Source organism: Trachymyrmex septentrionalis, unplaced genomic scaffold (genome assembly GCF_001594115.1).
Source record: "Trachymyrmex septentrionalis isolate Tsep2-gDNA-1 unplaced genomic scaffold, Tsep1.0 scaffold6, whole genome shotgun sequence".
Classification (NCBI taxonomy): domain Eukaryota; kingdom Metazoa; phylum Arthropoda; class Insecta; order Hymenoptera; family Formicidae; genus Trachymyrmex; species Trachymyrmex septentrionalis.
This window is the reverse complement of record NW_017305778.1, coordinates 336,585-359,305: the sequence shown is the minus strand read 5'-3', so window position 1 is coordinate 359,305 and position 22,721 is coordinate 336,585. Positions and strand designations below refer to the sequence as shown.

Genomic DNA, 22,721 nt, shown 5'->3' with positions numbered 1-22,721 from the left:
AAGATGATATAATTGGGGATAACTTCTTCTCTAAAAGTATGTAAGTCGACAATATAGAATAAAATTTTTTGTTATAGAGTTTATTTTTGAAGAAATCAAGTTATTTGAATATACGTTAAATATGCACATTCTTTACTACAATCTACTTTATTTGTCCAATCTGACTATTCACCGCTATTTCTATATCAGTCTGGATTTGGTATATTTCAAAATAATAAGTTCAAATAATACATTAATTTTACTAATTAAAAAATTATTGTAAATGTACAAAAAAATTTATTCTACATTTCGACTTTTACATGAACAGCTTCACCCTATATAATTACTTTAGATGCTTCGAAATTGAGCCAAAATACCAAATTCGTATATCTTTATCCCTTAATATACATAGGATAATTTTCCGATTTTTTATTATATACAATAAGCCATTCGTGTCATAGGTTAATTTCCAACACTTCTACAAGTAAGTAGTTCTACAAAAATATACAAAAATTATTAAGTAATTCTTACATATATACTTTAACATTTTTTAAAAGTATGTGTATTAGTTGTGTATTAATAAAAAGAAAAGGATAAAGATTATTATTTAAGTGTTACTAGTATTAAAAAAAAAGAAATTGTGTGGGACAACGGATGACCCAATCGTGTGATGACGATTCAATAATTAACTAAAGGTAAATTTAATTAATTATTATTTATTTTACTCGCCAAGACATGTTTGATTCTTATCGGCCTTTAATCAAATTATTGCTTCTTTTTTAATTTGACGTCCTATTAATATTTTGTTAATTTCTATAAATTTGGAGATTATAAATATATAAAATGGCACACAATTTTGAAGAAAGAGAAAGCCGCAGAATGTGTTTTTTATCTGTTTTAATAATACAGATCTCTGGCTCGGCGATCACGTTTCGTGTGATTTCATATTTGACGCGGTATTCCGCGAAGTGATCGCAAGCACCTATTTACATAACCGCCGTGTACTCGAACGGCGCGGAGGGCGTTAAATTTGCATGAAAAAATGCCGCAGCGTGCTGTTGCGCAACACAGTTTCTGACGTTACAGCTCATTCGGCGATTATCCTTTGTCCCGACATCGGAGTGGCGCGCAGCGTGTTCTTCTCGCGAAAATATACGCGCTGAGATGCGAGATAAAAGGTATAAGTCTCGCGTGAGGTAGCACGTACGATAAAAGGCAGACGGGACGATAAGGACTCCGCGCACCCGCGGACGTACGCACGATGCCGGTGGTAAAAGTAAATATTTTGCACGACATTCAGGCGCGTGCGGATTTAACGTTTGCAATTACGTTTGCAATTATACAATCTCGAAACGAAGCATTGCATAAATCCTTTGCGCGTACTGTGCCTTCCCTAACAGAAATAATTCATTGCCGAAGTAAGAACCACTTTTCGCAAACTGTAACGTTTTGTTTCAACATAAAATAACGAATTGAGTAAGAAGTCGAAATATACATTCCGGGTTAAAAGTTTGCAAACACCTTCTAAAAATTAATATTTTTAGAACTACATACTTAAATATCCAGGACAATGAAATGTTTTTTAATAATAATTCTTCATTCGTAAATTATCTCTATGCTTTATTGAGTCTGATAATAACATCTCTGCTTACACTTCAAATCAAAAGTTTGGAAACACTTTTTAAAAATTGATATTTTTTTAATTGTTGTAAATATCCATAACAATATGTTTTTTTAATAATAATTTTTCAGATCCAGTAGCAGTTACTGGATCTAAATAATTATTATTTTATATAACTTAAAAGCAAAAGAAGCTTTCGGCTTGAAGTGTCATAAACAGACTAACAGACTTAATAAATCAAGTACTTAAATAATTCACACAAATAAGTTCATTACTCGACGGATTAGTGATATCGTTGCCAGTTTAGAGATAATCCACTATGTCTTATACATACGAGTATATTATTATTTCAAAATGTACATATTCTATCTTTGCGTTTTTTCTAAAAATAATTCATCGTTATCTGAGGCACATTTGTACGACATCGTTTACATTTCACGTAAGATAAATCGAGGGACAAAATTAACGTTAAGCAAACCAGTGCGACGGTTAAGTGTCGTGGTAAAATTCCTGTGTGCAATACGCGAGACACTTCTCTCGCCTCAGTCGGAACTCGTCGCGCGAATCGCGGTGCGGGACGTTATCAATGTTTAAATTTCTCTAACCGCGAGGAAGCTGCTTGTCAGACTACTTACGTCCCGACGGAACTTTATCTCGAACAATAATTTAACTCATCCTTCTCTCGGTACGTCATCTCGTGTCTCCTTCGTTATCTCGCGCGTCGCAGCGTGCGACTCCGAATGTTTCCAAAAGTGCGACGAGCGCGGAAGTAATTTATATAATAACGTCAATGCACATACAATACAATCATCCTTTTCTACGTGCCATCCCATATAAAATGAATAGAATTGGTGCATACGATACAGTAAGCTAAAGTGAAATAAATATATGTTTGCTTCACTTCAACTTATTACACCGTGTGCACCAGCTCACAGAGAGGAATAATAAAAAGATTATTAAAGGTTTTGCGGATATGGGCGGACGTCAGTTGCGCCGCTGTCAGTAACGGATGTAATAAAAATGTTAATAACTTCTCTTTCTCTCCGTCCTATATTTCCTTGACGACATGGCCTCTTTAAGAGACCCAAATCTGTCAAAGATCTATCGTCGAAGCGCGTCGGAACTTGAAAAGTTCTTAATCGCATCACGAAGCTGCGCATGTCAAACCTCGTATGTACTCGTACGTGCGCGCGCGACTTTATCTGGTCCACTAATTCAGCGGTAACTTTTGCCGCACTGATCTCACAAGTTATCTCCGTCATCGGGCATCCTAAAGAGCGACGGTGATGACGATTAACGCCGATGGCTACCTCCCAAAAATTCGCCTTCTTCGCTCGGAGTGACATCGTAATGACAAGCAAAACAAACGAGGGCGATTTATACGATCAGACTGCGATAAGCCGCAATTTATTATTCGGAACAATAATCCACTGCCAATATAGGTACATATAGAATTGCCAGATGTGATGTCAGTTGTTATGTATATATCGAAAAATTAACGCTTTGAATAATATTAATGAATAACGAAGCAAAAAAATAATCAGTCTCTTTTAAACGGAAATAATTACAATAAAATAATTAAATTAAATTAATATAATTATAATAAAAATAGTTATTTTTATTTTTATTACAATTATAATAAAAATAGTTTTTATTATATAATTGTGATAGAAAAGTTCGTCTTTTTGTGGGAATTATTGCAATTATCTTACTCAAAGTGTGAAACTATGTGTGTGTGTGTGTGTGTGTGTGTGTGTGTGTGTGTAAAATTGAAAATTTGTATAATGCTCGCGTGAGATGCTACAAATTGTCACGTTCAAGTGCAAACAAAAATTTCGGAAGGTGTCTACAAGACTCATGGTATCCTGCAATTGCTTCGTCATCAAGAGATCGAACGGTGCTTGAGAGATCGTCATTGAATGAAAGTCGCTCGAGGCACGGAACGATACGTCAATTGTACGTAAATGAGAAAACATTTCTCATTATGCAAACATACGGACGATTTCGAATCGATCTCCGGTTACGTAATAAAATCGTTACCGTTGCTGTTAAAAGACGGCATTGCCTACCACATTCGTGTACGAGAGCATCGGTAAACGAGTGCGAGAAAGAGAGATCGCGAGCGAAGCAAGCAAACAGCTATTCGCCTTCGTCTCTCTTTCTCTTTCTCTCTCAGAACAGATGCACGCATTATGAAACTACTCTGGCGAACGAGCGAGAGGTTTATTCAGATCAAGGATCGTATCGATCGTTACATTTGATACCGTCGCTTCAACAGCATCGAAAATCAATTACGCGACTGTCGCATTAAGATTAAATGACTCCCTGTTACGAAACTATACTTAATAAAACTGACTGAAATTAACGATAACATTCGTATATAATCGTGTTAAGAGGAAAAATTTCCTCTTTACTTGAAAAATAATTCGCTTGTTATTTGCTTACTTAAAGTTATGTAATATACAAAAATATTGAAAATATTAACGCTCGTAAAGAAATAAAAAATGTGATAAAAATATATAAAATATATTTAAAAGTGTATAAATTATAATATATATAAAAGAAAATATAATACTCACGAAACTTTAACAAAATTTATTTAACACTTTGACTGCCACGTCATCCATACATAAGTGATGCGTCTCGTAAGTGTCTCGTTATTCATTTGTTGATGACAGTTTTATTTACTAAAAATTATTTTTTTACTAAGCATTTAAAACATTAAAGGTCGGTTGTTCCATCTTTTGATAAACTTAATAATTTATCTAATAGATAAACAAAAGAGTAAAAGAGTTAGTCTGGGTTCTTTCAATAAACTTCAGCTCACTATCTTAGCCTCATTTTCACAATCTATGGTTACTTAAAGATGAAAGGTTATCAAGAAATTCATAAATGAATTTCATTAATGATTCTCTTTGTAACCTTCAATAAGTTCAATTTAATTAATCACACACTGTGAAAACAGGCTATACGCTCTTACTCTCTTACGCTCTTACTCTTTTATATATTCTTTTGTTTATCCAATAGATAAATTATCACATAGTTTATTCAAAGATGGAACAACCAACTCTAAGAGGGTAAGAGAGTTGAAATTTATCGATGGAACAACTCAGCCTAAAAACGATATAATTTATACCAATATATTAAGAAAACAAATAAAGTATTAAAACAGTAAAATCAAACGAAACACTATATTTATAAACTTTAATGCCAAAATCGACTTGGCAATCAAAGTATTAAAGTGCTGAACATGATTTATTGTTAAAGGATAGCGAATAGAAGAAAACGAATCAGATGCAAATGCAAATAAATTATTACGGAAATTAAACATAAAACTTGCACGATGAATAGAATGATGCAATGATGTATATTCGAAGCAGCGGATAACGAGATGCGGACCGGATGGGAAAGGATTTTATACTTACCTTTCGTTGCTCGAGTTTACTCCTTGGAAAGGTGTTAAGCATGGCGGAAGTAGAAGCCCAGTTAAAGTCAGTAACCGGAAGACCGTGTGCTTTCGCTTGCAGCTCGAGTTCCTGCACGCGTAGAAGTAATCTGCGATTCTGATGCTCCAATTGTTTATGCCTGAGCTCGTTTTGCTTCATCCTTGTGAGCTCGTTTTTCAACAGTTTTATATACTCCACCGACGACTTGAGAATTGTACCCTTGTTTGGTCTAACGTCCCTAACAATCTCATAATATCTGCAAAAAAAGAACCGAACGACATCATCATTTCATGTTGCAATATTCATGTAAATTTAAGGAAAAACTACAAACGCCATATATGCGCTCTAAAAATAAAGGTATTAGATTTAACATCATGGATTTGAAACCATAGTGTTAAATCCCCACGCACGGTGCTAAATCTACATCATGCTGAACACAGTGAGAATTATATACATACTGCGTAGTGTTAAATTCATACTGATATTTTTTAGAGTGTACACACACATTCATTTTTATACGAGTTATGTCATTTTGTTTTTTGAATTCAATTAGCTAGCCTTTCAGCACATTTCTTCAATAATTTTACATGTATAATATGCAAAAAATTGATTCATCTTTTATCTTAAAATTTATGTTTTGAGATTATATTATTTTTATGTTTTTTGTTCATGAATTATGTTATTTTAACATTAAAAAAACATTGAACATCAATACAAATTAAGTAGGTTTCTTAGACTCAGCGTAACTCAATAACTGTTTTACAAATTTTGTTGTCAGCTCCGGAGGATTAATTAATGTCAAACTGTATAATTTATTAATAAAAAACGAATAATTTTTGCTCAAGATATTTCAATCAATAAGATATGTATTTTGTATTCTTAATATTCTTGCAATCTCCCTTACATCTATCGTCAGTAGCATCAAAGAGTTGATATGCTTGTGATTCCTCGGTATAGGTTGTATAAAAAACAGTGATAAGAGAGATTCAGAGAGTGAGAGCGTTGAGCTCACGTTTTCAATTTTTTCTCAACTCCTCTCAGAGAAACATAAAAGAGTGATGATAACGCCCCTAGTAAAAGAGAGAGTGCTAAAAAGGGACCACTACTTGAAACCCCAGACGTCGCGATTATTATTTCATCAGAACCCATGTTTGAGATAAGGTGTTTCGTCAGGAGATTCTCAAAGTTCCTCAAGCGACCGTAATACGACTGATATTACCATCTCTGAGAATCACCCCATCGACATTTCGAGAGCCGCCTTCGAGATGGAATTCCGCGCGGGAGTTCGCGCGGAATATCAGACGGACGGGGACCGATATCTCGACGAGGAAAGCAACGAAGTCCCGGAGAATCTCCATAACATGGGCCGCGTTCTTGTACTCTTCGCACTTTTTTTTCTCTTCTTTTTTCTTTGCCGGCACACCCCTTGTATCTCACGCCTTCGCATGATACGGCGATTTGTCGTTAACCTGAAGAATTTCTTATAGTGGCGCTCTCGAAAAATTCATGAGAAGCATTCTGCGTATGCAGAAACGAGAAGCAGAAGATAACATCTCGGAGGTGTCTCTTTGCTCGCAAGAGACATTCGCGATGATCCAGCGCGGACAATCTCGCAACGCCAGTGTGAGGAATGTTCAACGAACGGCTCGCGAATAAAAACATAAGAGTAAGAAAAATTTAGAATTGCCAGAGAAAATGCGCATTTCTTTAGAAACACGTGGTAATGTTTGACATTGGACGGCATCAGAAATGGCTTGAAAAATGTAGCATACCATGTTCTCGTTCACTTTGCACATAAATTTCGAACATTGAATGTATATTAAAGTAGATACAGACTTGTTGCGTATCAATGCAATGATATAACACGGTGTGTACCTTTACACACACAGTTGAAAAATTCCTGTAAAATGCAATACATTTTATATATTCTAAACAGTTTACACAAATTTTTGTGTTAATTTAATACATGTAAAAATTGACAGAAAAAATGTAACACCTTGACATAATTTATAAATAAATTGTGAAAGCATATTTCTTCAAGAAAATTAATATATAATAAATAAAATTAACACTAATCTTTTATTCACTTATTTTAGAATTTAAACATTATGTAAAAATTAACATATAAAACGTTATATTTTAACACAATTTAGATATAAATTGTAGAAACACATTTTTTTTAAATAAAATTAACACTTATAATATGTAAAATTAACACATATTTATTTATCTTAAAATTTGATTTGGAATTATATTATTTTTGTTCTTTGTTCATTTATTTGTAAATTGTGTTATTTTTACACTAAGAAATGTTAAATATCAATTTAATACAAAATACTCAAAATAACATAATAATAAAAATAAATAAAATATTATATTAAAATAACACTCGAATATGTTAGAAATAAATTTTAATAAGAACCAGTTTTAATACAAGTACAAAATAATTTTTATTGTGACATTACTAAAACACAATTTTGATACGGAACGATGACACAGATATGCAACAAGTCTGTATCCACATTTACAGAATATGTAAGTGCGAGTCGTATTACAAAAATGTCGAGATTGGAAAAAGAAATTGTAGATTCGTATAAACGCAGTCGCAGGTAGCATTTTTTTTCTCAAAAACAAAACAGTATTGTTCATAGATGAGCAATAACATGTACAAGAGATAAGATATATCTGATAAGGTACAGATATTATCCGTAAACTATGTAATTTTCGCGATAATACAAATCAGTATTTGTAATTAAACTACAGCTGGTAAAAATTAGATTATCTAAAAATTAGATTATCTTTCACAGATATGCCATTCCGATATTATCATTAATCACGCTTTTTTTGACATTGATATCGATAGCTCATTTGTTTTGTCAATCTTACACCGCACCGTAGCAAATATTCGAAGGGTTAACGAAAACTGTTGACGCGGTGCGACGCAAGACCAATATGAAATTTCTCATGACGGACATCAGAAATTCACCGTGAGAGAGTTCTCCGTCGTGATTTAAATATTTCCATGCAAAACTCGGGAAACAACACTTACGGATTTTCGTCGTTATTCACACTTTTTTCCCTTCACGCCGCGCCGTTGATTTACGGCGAAATCGTTTCGTCAATTTATCGCCCGAAAAATCGTAAGTTGCTTGGCAAAAGGGAAAGCGAGACGCCGAATAGAAAGCCTATGATAAGGTGGCATTCGTCATGTCTCGGCGACACATCCATCCTTCGTGAACTCCACGGTGAATGCTCCCTCGAGAAACCATAATCCTCCGCTTTATCTTGCGAGAAAACCGGGAGGATTGAACCATGGTGCGAGTATTGTACTCTTAAACGCAATCAAAAAGTGCTAGAGGATGTGGAAGAAAAACTAACAATAAGACAACAGTCTGCGTATTTTCGTAAGTCTATTTTTTATAAAAAAAAGAAGAAAAGAAAAGAAAATATTAAATAAAGATTTTTTTAACATGTGAAAATTATTTAGCCTCGAAATTTATACTCGTACGCAGTAAAAAACATTTGTATTTGTGTTACAATAAGTTTCTGTTAAACTTTTGTGTTAAATTTTTAATATATTTGAATATTAATGTGATTTGAATATTTAATTAAACTGATATTCAATATTTCTTAAGGTTAAAATAATATAATTTATAAACAAATAACATAATAACGATACAGTTTTAAAACATAAATTCTAGCGTTAATTTAACTTATTATAAGTATTAATTTTACTAAAGAATATTTCCAAATTGTATCAGTATTACATTTTATATTAATTTTTACATAAAGTTTGTATTAATTTCTAACAGATTTAATTTGTGTTAAATTAACATAAAAACTTGAATGAACCATTTTGGTGAAATGTGTTAAATTTAACACAAATTTTCCAACTACGTAAAGCACACATAAAACAATTTAAAATAAAACTACAGAACATGAAATAGTAAATTGCACACAAAGCAGCATAATTACAAATAATTAATAATTATCAACTGTTTTGTGCTTCACGGTAAAATGGTTCATGTTTCTTGTAACAGCGCGAATGCTCTCGTGATGTTGCTAATAATTTACATTGCCTCGACAAAACTGTAATTAAATTCACGCGCGATCGCGGATCGCGAATGGGCGCGTCGCTGCATGACTCGCGAGATTTTGCGCCTGCCGAGCAAACTCCGAAACCAAACAGCCGCCGGTATATTGCATAAAGCATCACTTTTCCACGTGAGGCGTCGTCATGCTCCATACAACTTCGCGACGAGCGAATTTGCGGCCGTGCGGATTCGCGTACTTTAACCCGAGAGCTTGCGAACTGCATTTCTCCGTAAACACGCTTACTACATCGAAAAAAAATTCGATGTTTTATTAATTTCACCTAAGAGAGAAGCGCGCTTATATTTTTTAACGGTGAATTTGCTGAATTGTTCACGATTTACGGATTTGCTGGGATTCAATGGGAATTCTGTTACCGTGTTTCAAGTTAATGCGAGTTAACATTCCGAGCCTGCATGTAGTTTCAACAAAACCAATGCGGGTTTTGCAAACTTTTGTTACCGAACACTTATAATTGGATCCATCGTACAACTACGATAACTTTTTAATCAATAAATTTTAATGCGAGGTACTTTCTCTGCATTCTCAATACAATATCGCCTTGCTTCAAAAGTGACATAACTCAAAACATGAAGTTTCCCAGGAAAGAAAAGTTACTTTTTACTTGACAAAAAGTTATAAAATAATCAAGTAATATATATAGCAAAAAAGAATATATTCTTAACATGATCCAATATAATTTTTGTCATTTTTGTTTCACAATCCTTAAAACACTCTTTTTGAGTTTTAATGATTTTAAAAATAACTTTTTTTTTAATTACTCTTTGAAGTGACAATATTTTTATAAATTATCCTTTTTAAGTTGTAACAGTTTTAATTATTTTTAATAAAATTAAGCTAGTTTACTTTTAATGATTGATACGTAGTATTTATTTAACTTATTCATGATAACAGTTCTCAAATAAAATTTTTTAAGTGTATCATTTTTGAAGTAAGAAATAGTATCTATTATATAGCGATTTCATCTTCATTTTTGTATTTGTGTTGACATCGAAAACAGCCTTCATATACTGGATAAACATCGAATATACGGCAAAAATGTGGGCTACTATTTAGTTAGCTAAAGAACTGTTTCAACACAGCGTCGTGTAAGTTCGCAGATTCAATTACCGTTTCATTATTGTTAACAGGAACATGCGACCGAATAGTTAAACATTCCGCGCTTCGTCAGAGACGGAGTGACATCGACGGCGCGTTCAGGCCTCCTTCACGAGTCGCGCGTGGTTTTCGTACTTGCACGCGCGTCGGAAACGAGTTTGCACGGTGAACAATAAACAGCCAAGTGCATCGACGGGGTTTCCCTCCATCGCTCGCCTTAATGAGGAACGACGTAAGGAGCGTGAGGGTAGCGAGGAATCGGGGCGTTTCGTAGGAAACGAGGACTATTCCGAAACTTGAACACGATGAACGGAGACACTAGCATCGGAGGAAGGGACGAAGAGAAATCTGTGCCGTGTTTGCCGGTGTCTTTAGAACCAGGGCTCTACTTCGTTATCGCAGGCGCGCTATCGCGCCGAGTTTACCCGCGTTCTGCTTGATATCGTCCCCGGCCAAAGCCGAAACTAAAACCCTACAGGAGAAAGACGTTACAGAGAAGACGCTTAGACACTCACGAGAAGTTCTAACGCGCGTTATTACTGACATTTACTCTCCCTTCCTCGTTGGATACGATTAGCACGAACAAATTTTGGCAGCTGCGACTTTGAGAAAAATAAAATTAAGTTTTCTTACAATTGTACAATTATTTTTATTGCATATATAGTTAAATATGTCTAAAGAATGAAAGTTTATATTTAAGAATTACAACCTTGGCCATATAAATATGAATCAATAACCTCAATTTTTTTTACATAACATTTCTGCTACTTTGTAACATACTCATCTTGTGTTACAAATTAACACAAAAATTTGTGTCGACTGTTTAGAACACATGAAATATGTTAAATTTAAAACTGCGTTATCTTTTTGTGAATTACAATGAAGATTAATAATAATTGACAATTCGTAATTAAGAGCTGGATTTCTAACATGTTTTATATATATTATTTACAATAAAAAGATTATAAATTCATTGAATTATCTCTATCTTTATTAAAAATATTTGTCTCATATCCGCTTGATTAATATCAAATTTTTTTCAAGTAAACTTGCATCCGTGAAGAAAATTGTGCAATATGTACTTGATACGGTTGACACGGTTGACAATTTATCTTTATCACTCGCGATAGGCCCAGAAGCGTTATCACACGTTTGCAGCGACTGCACGCCATTGTCTTATAGATGTAATGAGCGTCATTAGATAAAAGGCGCTTGGTGAATCGAGGACGTATGTGCGTACTAATATTGCACGCGATGCACAGATGCGTGGACAATGCGGTTCGAATATGCGCGCGAGACCGGAATGTCAATCGGGAAATTTAAAATGCGCGTTAAATGCAATTCCAGAGAGGCATTGAAACGGAGTATAAATTATCGCTGACAAACACAATCGAGGTAAAGCCGCATTAATTCAACTTTCATCAGTTTCATCTCGTCAGCTCCGAAATATCGAGAGAGAAATTCGAGACGTGGAACACGTTAATCCTAAAGCGTGCTCGCGTTATCGCATCTATCAGTGACGTGTCGAAAAATATGATGGGAATATGACGGCAAATAAAGAACGCACGCCATCCTACACGCTTCTCCTTCATCGGACGTAGATAACGTAAATTACGATAATAACGTAAATTAAATCAATAATTACGAACAACGAACTTTGCGTCTCTCGCGCGAAAAGTTCGCGTCAAAAGTTGGTGACGAAAATGAAGAATTATATTTTAAGTAAAGGATTTTTAGTAATTAGTCAATTTCCTCAATGTTGATTATAATGTCTCCATGAATTCTTATTTCCTTCTAAAGTTAATCAAAATTATAGACAATAATGCAGACGATAACTTCAAGAAAAGTGGAAGTTGATACAATTAAAAAAAAATCATATACGTTATTTCAAAAGTGACACAAAAAAAACGTGACTTTCAAATTATACTAATGAGTTATAACGAATAAATTAGGTAAACTTTAACCTATCAATCATCAAAAGTGAATTAACTTAATTTTATAAAAATAAATAAAAAGTAAATTAACTTAATTTTTATAAAAAAAATCTTACAAATCGTAAAAAAGAATAATTTTTTCAAAAATCGTCAAAATCACGTCACAACAAACTAAAAAGGCTGATTTTTTTTTAAATACTGTGAAACTAAAATGACAAAAATGACATTTAATTACGTTAAAAATATATTATTTCGGCCGATATTACTTTGTTAGTCAATTTTCTGTCAAGTTAAAAAAAAAGTTTCTGCGTTTTCTAAGAAATTTAATAGTGATGACTCAAAAATATAATTCTTTTATTATCGTCTGCAAAATCAAAGTAAATACATTTTTATCTTATTTGTCAAAGTAAATATATTTATCACATTGCATAAAGATTTCATATCGTTAATAAAGTTCAATATTACGCAATTAACATTAGCCACGAACCAGTTTGTTCGGATTTTTCCATAGTTTTTGGTATATCGATATTCAAAGAAAGGAGGAGCACAAGAGAAGAGGATGCCGAACCCGAAGGAAGGAGTTTTTAAGTTCGTCGGATGTTGACGTAGACAAATGGATCGATCGTCAGATTGATAAATGAACGACGGACCCATTCGGCTATTCTATGCAAAAGGGTCACTCGTTAATACGTCCATCGTGTGTCGAAGTCTCGAGAAGATTCGTGTCAGGGATCATGTCTGAAACAGGTCAGACACGAACTGATTGTCGACGTAGAATCCCGTGGAAAATAATGGCAAAGAAAACAAACGTCTCTTCCATCACGGATGTAGTACATGGCTAAGAAGAAACATTCTCGCTCAAAGTACTCATTTGAGATAATTTGTACCGCAATGTGTTTATTGCCTAAAAGTTATTAACTCGTTATCAGAAAAGATTTTCGTAATTTTAAACTTGCAAATAATTAGAAATATTATAGAAAGAATAGAATAATAAAATTTTGTAATTCTAAACTCTAAATTATCAATCAAGTTTATTTTATAGAATAGTATAAATAAATTTCATCAATCAATTACACATTACGACTAGTATTACGGTTTGGAAAGAGCAAAGTATATATGTTGACTAGATTTAGCAAGCTTAAGATTTTACAGCTAAATAAATCCCTTCAAACATAAATGTCGAACGATATAGATAAGATTTTTTATGAGGCTACAACTCAATAGAATGGCGAATAATTAACGTATAGAATAAGACGTACGTTTAAATAAAATTATCTTCTATCGTAACGAAACCAATATTGCAAAAGAACTGAAATGCCACGATTATACGATGTTAAATATATTAAACATTAAAATACTATGCACAAATCATAATTTATTTCTTTTAACATTAATAAATATTTACATTAATCGTAGTAAAACGTCGAATAAAACACTCGGAAACAATTAAATTACACTAAATTCTATTTTTACAAAATATATTCAAGAAAATATATCATTTTCTAAAATGTGTTTCCTAAATTTAAATATCAAAGAAAAATGTTTCGAGTTAGAATGCGTGAAGTGCCATAAAAGATTAATTTTTGTAATATACTTTATGCAGGATACCAGAACGCGTATGTCCGGCATTGTCGGAACACGCAGTAACATGAGGAATAAACAACAAACTTGGTGTTTTTTAATCTCGTCTCCTCGTATTTCTGGTTCGCGGCGTCATTCTTCCCTCGCATTTGCGTTCATTCACCGAGTTGAAGGACATCCTAAAACGTGAAAGCGTGGCGCTTTGCGCGGCAGAGGGTGAACGGGAAACAAAGCTGAAGTAAAGGAAGGAGGAACGAGCAGCCGTAAGGAGCCAACGAGAGAGAGGAGGAAAAGCGAAGGAAAGAAGGGTGGAAGGGGCGAAGAATGGACTTCCGGTGAAAGCCTCTCGTCTCGAGCACCTGACCTGGACTAACTCGTCGTAAAGGGTCACGAACAGGAAATAATGGTCCGTGGGGAATGTGCAAAAGGCAAAGGCAAAGAATAAGAGGACTACGAAGAACGGGGTGGCGATGGCCAAGAGATGGAGCGAGGGAGAAAGCGAGCGTGTGACGTGGGACGAGAAAGAAGCGAAGAAGAAAGAGGAGAGAGAAAAGCGGTGAAAGAAAAGAGATTCGTACTCACGGGTCATTGGTCTTGGGCAGGAGGGTGCCGAGCTCCTTGATCCTGTCGTTGATGTTGAAACGCCGCCGTCGTTCAACTGAAAACGGAAATTGTGCACATCAATCATGGCTCGTTCGCGACAGATGAGATAGATAAATAGATAGATCGTCTGTTAATTCGTCTGCTAAATGGTGCGACCGGGGTCAGCGAGAACGGGGTCAGAACTCGTTCTGAATGATTCGAGTTTTTTTGATTGGAAGGCATTCGCCTCGTGTTTATTAAAGAATTGGTCTGGTTATTTAACGTATTAGACAAGAAATCTTATCAGATCTAGATGGAGAACACTAATCACCACAATCGGCAGTTATCAAGGTTGAAAATCAAACATTTATATGATGATAATACTGTAACCATTTTCGATAAGTCTGTGGAATAATAAAATTTTGTGTCACATTAAGTTAAAAAAATTGTATTAAATTTAATATAGCTAACGTCTCCCAAGTGGTACATCTAAAGAATCTCGCATTATTAATTATATAGAAAATTGAGTCCTACGAAATGAGTTAATTTTCACATGTAATATAACTTATAATGTGATGAATAAAATATCCCAAGTAGCAGATTAAAGTTTTTTGCATTTTTATCATGAAAGATCGTTCTTTAGTAAATAAAATGCGCTGAATATGAATGTGACCTCAAAGATTGTCTCTCGTGTAAGATTTCTTAGAAGAAAGAAGGCATTAAAACCCCCCAAAAATGTATTTTTTATCATTTTTATAAATTCATAACGCATAAACAACATGTTCCACTATTCCAACAACTTTAGGAAGGTCTCTTCAAGTTTTGATTTTTATCTTTATAAAAAAGTCAGAAACTAGAAATGCAAAACGTGAAAGTCATTTGCGTTTATTCAGATTTGCACTAAATTATTCCCATATGTTAGCCATATTGGATCCACGATTTCGAATTTTTTAAATATGACTTCAGATTCGCAATCAGTTACCTAAAAAACATAGAATTACAAGATTTCACAGGAATCCATTAGGTTAATTGTTCACATGCTTATAAATTCTGTTATTTTAATAAGTATTAAATATCTATTTATCACAAAACTTTGAAATAACACAATCACATTATTTTAAATTAACTTCGATATATTAAAAATTTACTATAAAAATTTTAACAAAAACCGATTTTACATAAATACAAAATGATTTTTACTACGTAATAACCACTAAAAAAGGATCTTTCTTTTTTAGTTATAATTCTGATAGAAAAAAGATGGCAAAGGTATAGATTTTACCTGTATTCCCTTAGACGCTAAGTTCTATAGATCTATACCTACGGACTATTACAATATTCTCCTCGAATTTACAACCACTTGACACAATTGGAAGCAAACGCGGTATCCTTCGATTGCTCGATCGTAATAAATTACATCGTTGTCGTCCTCGCGCGTGCGAATTGTCGAGGGTCAAATCGCCCCGTCTCTCGATACATCCGAGGTATCGTCGTCTCGTATCGAAGTTATTCGGGAAAGCATATCGCGCTTTCCGGAGGATATAGCATATCTCCCCTGCGGAAAGACTACGAACCGGATCGCCCTATCGCTGGCACGTGACCCCGTTCTCGATCGATTATTCCAGCCAGGTATCTCTCGAACGGAGGTGCGAGAGGTCAAGCCGCTTGGCTCGCTATCGGTGAACAGTGCCGATATCGTGATTGTAAGGGGGATAAGCTACCGGAAAAGTAAATTTGTCGAAGTGCGTATTGACAGAGACATCACTACCTATGAATGATATGAATGACATTATGTCGAAATTAATCGATAAGAATGAAAGACACGAAACAGTCCATTAATTTTCTTCCGCTTTTTTATTCATCAAAAGTCAATAAATATATTCTATTTCCATTGGAATTAATCAACTCCGGATGCGACAAGAATCAGAAGCAAAAGTTAACAGAAAACAAAATATTTCGCTCTTTAGTAATAAATTACAAAACAAGATAATAAACTAATTTTCGATTTGTTAATAATGTTATACAAGTAAATCAAGAAAATAAATTTTTAGATATAAAATTATATTTATTATATTTAATAGATTATAATTAGGACTTCAATTTTTAAATTCTAAATTTTGATTTTTGAGAAACAAAGAAAATATTGAATTAAAAGACTTCTCCGAGATAAAATTTTTAAGCTACAAGAAAATATTCTGACTTTGTGGAAGTCAAATATAGTTAAGGAAAAATCGATTCTAAATAAGATCTACATCCAATTCTGAAGCACTTCAAAGTGCATCACAGATCTACGTCATGCTAAAAACTAAATTCTGCAAATTGCTGATTCATACAGAGACAAATATTTGTAAACAGCACGATAGAACAGGGCTATAAAGGACGAGATACCAAGATCGAGAAGATTCGTCGCACGCGCGCAAAGAGATCAAGGAGCAGCCTTGAAAACTTTGAGGAAATTGTAACTTCCTTTCTCGAATCGATTCGCCTCGGGGAAGAGAAAGAGAAAAAGAAGCAAAAGCGAGAAGCGGAGGAACGACGGAGAGAAGAGTAGGCATCATTGAGGGACGGGAGGGAATTTCTTCTGATCCAGCTGATTAGATTACGATAGTTAATTCAGAGGAACGTGAGGCAGACTGAAAAATCGATATGGATGGGGACGGGACAAACGATGGCGATGAAGATCGAACCTACCCGATTCTGTCGGGAAGATGCACGAACCTATGCTTTTCACTCGGAATCAGGAGACACGCCTTCCTAATCGACGACGACGAGTCTCATCAATCAGCCAACCCCGGTTTCCGGAAGGAATTATCCGCGAGATACGGGCAAAGATTAAAGAAAAGCCTCTCGTCAGCTTTGGCCCAGGTTTCCCTACGAAAGAGAATGCAAACTTGCCCTCCCCAGCGAACATTACGAACGCTACAAGTGGATAAATAACGGTAGCCGTTTGCTTTCTGTTCTACGATTATAAAAATCGGGATTTTCTTCATGTGCATTTTAGCTCAGATTTCTTCAACGAATACGTTGAACTTATACATTTAGAGGAAAAAGAAATTATTGAAAGAAATTTTAACTCACAAACTCTAAAATTTTCATGCAATATTAAGAAAAATTTTATGATTTTTCATAATTTTTTCGTTTTATTAAAAATACGTGTAATAAGTACATTCTTAATTTTACATATAAAACGCATCATCTATACATATGTCACTACTATGGTTTATTCTCTGAGTAAAATATCCCAGATTTCTTATATTAACGTTATTTATTAGATTTAAGATCAATTTTTTCTTAGAAAAAATTTCGACATTTTTATTCGATTCGCAAAAAAAATTTAAAGTGTCAAATCCTTTGAACGTATAAGGTATGCAATCTGAAGCGGTAATGAAATCGCTTGATCACGTTCCTTGAGTGGAACAGATTGAGAAAGTAGTAATTAATGATAGAGAAAAAGAGAAAGATTAAACAAATTACTACAAAGAAAGGAAAACATATTTGTAAATCGACTCGTGTTGCACGCACATCGATCGCGCAGAAAAAGACGGCTCTCGTCGATAAGCACCTCTTTTGTCTCTCTATGCGTATAGTGCACGTAGAATGCTATGCAATCGACAATGCACCTCGCGGGGATGCACAATAGTAGTCGATAAGTGGAAGACAAAGAGGGGGCGAATTAGCGGCGCGACGGCGCGACTATTTTTACAAAGTTCCTATTTTATTTCCGATGTCCTCGCGTGTGCTCTGCGGTCGTTATTTCTCCATTCTCTCTTACAAATTCGATCCCGATTCCACCGTTCCGCCCCGGCCAACTGGACTTTCATTACGTCCTCGATTGTTTTCGGAAAATTGGATGCTCTGGTCTCTTCCGATACGACCCCCAGTACCGCCCACGATTTCCGCTTGTTTCGTTTGCAAGCGCTGTGCCATTTTTTGCAATTTTAGCGACGCCTTAATCGCGAGAGACAACAACGAGGTAGAGTACTGGAAAAACAGCAGATTACATCTAGAAAAAACTACATACAGTAGATTAAAGAATACCTATAATGATGTGCATATTTTTCATTAAAAATATTTTTCGAATTGTTCATTAAAGAAATCAGTTTTAATAAATCAACTTTAATTGTGTTAATTATTATTTTATTTTTATATATACGTAGTAATTTATTTTTGAACAAAAATTTGCACAATTATGTATTAAGTTGACAATCTCCTATTCTTGAAATCGCAATTATAAATCAAACAAAAACTAGAATTACACCAAGGTAAAAATCAATTAAATTTTTGTTTTCTCTATCTATTATTTTAACGATATATACATAGTAAAAAATATTTTGTATGTGTATTAAAACTAGTTATTATTAAATTTTTTGTATTAAATTTTTAACATATCTCCGAATGTTAATTTAACGTAATATGTTTGTATTATTTGAACATTTAGAAATTAATATTCAATATTTCTTAGTGTTAAAATAATACAATTCATAAATAAGTGAACAATTAACATAAAAATAATATATATTTAATCATAAGTTCCTAGATAAATGAAAAAAATGTATTAATTTTATCAAAGAAATGTACTTTCACAATTTGCTTGCCATTTATGTCAGTTTTATATTTTTTGTGTGAATTTTTTACGTAATATTTGTGTTACTCCCTAGCATATTTATCTTGTATTAAATTATCACAAATTAGGTAGACCATTTGGGACATTAATATATTAAATTTAACACAAATTTTTCAACTATGCAATTAAAACGCAAAAATTAATTTTTTCATGGTAAAGTACATATCTAAATATCTCTCATCTTGACCTATATTTGCCACTCAAAACTTGTCAAAATGGGGAAAAGGATAACAACACCCGTTTGCTCATAAAAGGACAAATCTAGATGTAGTAAAATATATCTATAATACGTATGCACTTTCACACTCGCCTCGAAAAATTCGCGCATGCAACTAAGTTTTTTATTGCACCGCGCCGGAAAGCGAGGCGAGATAATTGAAGCCCATTGATTACTCGGTCAAATTTACAGGATCGCCGCGAACACAATCGCGCGATTCGGCACGTAACGTGTATCGCATCGTAAAACAGTAGCCGACAGCGCAGCCGCCCGGTAAAAGCCCGGTACTGTTCGAATATCGCCGCTCGAAAATTGTTTAGTCGCTTCTTACATCCGCCGCGTAGGGAATAATCCATTTCGTCACTTTAATGAGAGTTTCAACAGTGATCCTACTTTCATGGATTTTCATGGAATTGATCGTATGTAATGTTTTTGCAGGGTGCAACATCTTAAAACTATCGTATATCTAAATTTTTCAATGCATCTAAGCGAAAAAACCTATATCCAGTCAAAGCTTGGTATTTAATAATATTTTGCGTGAATTTTGTAATTTTTGGTTTGAGCAAACTGCGTGTTGATTATTTATCAATTTTGAAACACAATCCTAAATTGAAGTTCTAATAAGTAATATTGACAAGCAATTTACTATTACTAATGATAACAAGCATCTTCAAAATTTATTAATAAATATATTTCTAAATTTTTTAAACATTTAAGTTGTACATGCATTAAATTGAAAGTATGTTATTGTAGATATTGTACAAGCATATGCATGAAATATTATCATATGTGTTCCAAATCTTTTTTTTTTTTTTTTTTAATAACAAGAATATTAAATTTCAAACGTGTGCATCTGCGTTTCTTAAATAATCTTTTAATTTAGCTTTTTTATTATCAGTAAACTAAGATTGCATAAAATGTTAAAAGAAAAATAAAGATATTACGATAAAAAATAACTAGATTTTATTATTCTTATATTCAAGAACATCACTTAGCATAAAAAAATTATTAGAAAATATTAAAAGTTGTCACTTTTTTCAAAAATTAAAATTGAATTTAGAAAAATGACTTCGGTATAACAACATAAAAATATTTTCGTTAAATTTACGTCGACAATGCTTATATTCGGTCGTCGCCGTTGTTTGCGTTAACAAATAACAGCCAGACATAAGTTTAATTGACTACATTTGCTATAATAATAGACGACTATTGCAACGACACAACACGGGACATAGCAATACTCTTTTTCATTGTCATTTAAATAGTCCACTTATGTCGCAGACAGCATGTATTGATATAAGTGTAAATACCGGTAACAATAACGTCATAGTACCGCCGATTGCTACTGTTGAGGTGTAAATTGCACAGTGGCGCTTATCAATTATTTCTACATGGGCAAACAAGTAATTGCTTGCAAAGTGTCGATCGAGTGACAATTCAAAGCGACACTGTGTATAAGGAAGCAAGATTAAAACATCAATCTTATTATAAAAGCCATGTACCGCAAAATAAATTTCGAGCCTAAAATTTTAAGTATGATGATGCAACGAGCGTCAATAAACTCTCTTTAACGGAAAGTAAAGCAGGCAACATTTTTATTCTTATGATAGATCATTAATAATAATTTTGGAACTTGAAAAACGGATATCAAAACTTATATGTAATTAATTATTTGAATATTTCATAAATTCTATTACCTCTATATAATTAATTATATAGAATCAATAAATTAATATTTAATAAGTGTTGTAATGCAATCATGAAAGTGTTATCATAAATTAATATGTTATCAAATGTTAAAAAAATAATTACAGCTCAATTATAATTTCAAAACAAAAACTCTTTTTTAATTAAAAAATTGATATTTAAAAAATGCATAAATTTTTCGCAATCTAATCGAAGAGAGTGGTTCTTGACTTACTCATATTGTGGTTATCCTTTTTCTGCCGATCTTTCGCGAGAGCATGAATCTCTGCCTCGGTGAGCAAAAGAGGTTCTGGTTTAATTTGAAGCTCCGGTATATTTGTGAGACTTCCAGCTTGGCCGTCTTTCAGTCCGTCACCCAAGGAACCAGCCTCAAACGACAGAATGTCGTCCAAGAGGTCCTCAGCCTGCAATTAAAAAAAGCAAACTGTCATTTATAACATTAACTTATATAGATAAAAAATATATGTGAATTTTATAGAAACTTCTAATGATTAAAAAATATATTAAATGCATAGTTGGAAAGTTTGTGTTAAATTTAATATATTTTTTTTTACGTGTCTCAAATTTTTGTGATATGTGAACTGTAACATGAAAAATTTGAATAGGTAACATGTATTAAACGTTGTGTACATACATCTGTATAAATCTTTATGTTAATTTAACACAGGATAAATTATGTTAGAAAGTTATACAAATATTATGTAAAAACTTACAATTAGTACAAAAAATGTAAAATTGGCATAATTTGGAAATAAATTGTGGAAGCATATTTCTTCGGTAAAATTAACATTTATAATATATTAAATTAAAATACATATATTTTAAACAATAAAAATCTTATTTTAAATTGTACATGTGAGTACACAGTCAATAAACTAAAAGCCTATACCGGTTGAAGCTGGATCTTTAATGTTTTTAAATAATTTCTATGTAAATTTATATATTAAAGCTCAGTTTCACAATTCATGGTTCACAATTCTTAACAGAGGTTCAACTTATTCATTATCTCTTTACAATTCTAGAATTGGAAAGAGATGAAGAATAAGCTGAACCTCCATTAAGAATTAACTATGAATTGTAAAACTGGCCCTTAATATGTAGTTATTTGAACTGCGCGTCGAAATTATTTTTCGAATTTATAAACGCAATGAAACTACTATAATAAAATCATTTCAGCGCACAGTTCAAATAACATATTTAGTATATAAATTCACATAGAAATTATTTAAAAGCATTAAAGATCCAGTTTCGACCGATATAGGTTTCTAATTTATCGATTTTGTTTTCACATACTATTAATTAATATTAGAATTTATGTTTTAGAATACACTATTTTTATGTTATTCGTTTTATGTATAAATTATTATTTTAATACTAAGAAATGTTGAATATCAATTTAACACAAAATATTCAAATGGCACAATAACAATTATATTAAATTATCACTCGGATAAAAATTCAACACAAACAAGGACTGGTTTTAACAAATATATTTTTTTATTGTGTAGCAAAAATCATAGCGTCTCACTACTGTAGTATAAAACCGACATAAAAAAAGAAATAGAGAGAGAAAAAAATATCAAGAAATATCAGATAAAAAAATTAAATGTACTATTGATAGAAGAAGCAGAGGGAGCAATAATTCTCAAGAGACCGATATGATTTATTATCGTTCCGTAATCTATTGATCTCGACTATCGTAAATGAAAGAAACCTACATTATGCAACCTATGCGAAACCGCGCGCATTTACTTGAGAGTATTCGGTGATAAAGCGAACTCGTCACCACCGTCGTGCGCGACATTACCAGGACTCACTC

At 33.2% G+C, this 22,721-nt stretch overlaps 1 protein-coding gene across 2 annotated transcripts in view; it reads right to left on the bottom strand.

The window, feature by feature from the left end:
* Positions 1-22,721, bottom strand: part of LOC108752336 (microphthalmia-associated transcription factor) — a 98,058-nt gene that overhangs the window by 2,054 nt on the left and 73,283 nt on the right. For both annotated transcript variants that reach the window (XM_018493122.1, XM_018493121.1), the window contains exons 4-6: positions 21,117-21,306; positions 14,355-14,430; positions 5,026-5,302 (exon numbers count right to left, since the gene is read on the bottom strand). In XM_018493122.1, coding sequence (XP_018348624.1) covers positions 5,026-5,302; positions 14,355-14,430; positions 21,117-21,306 — 543 coding nt within the window. The remainder of the gene's footprint in view (positions 1-5,025; positions 5,303-14,354; positions 14,431-21,116; positions 21,307-22,721) is intronic.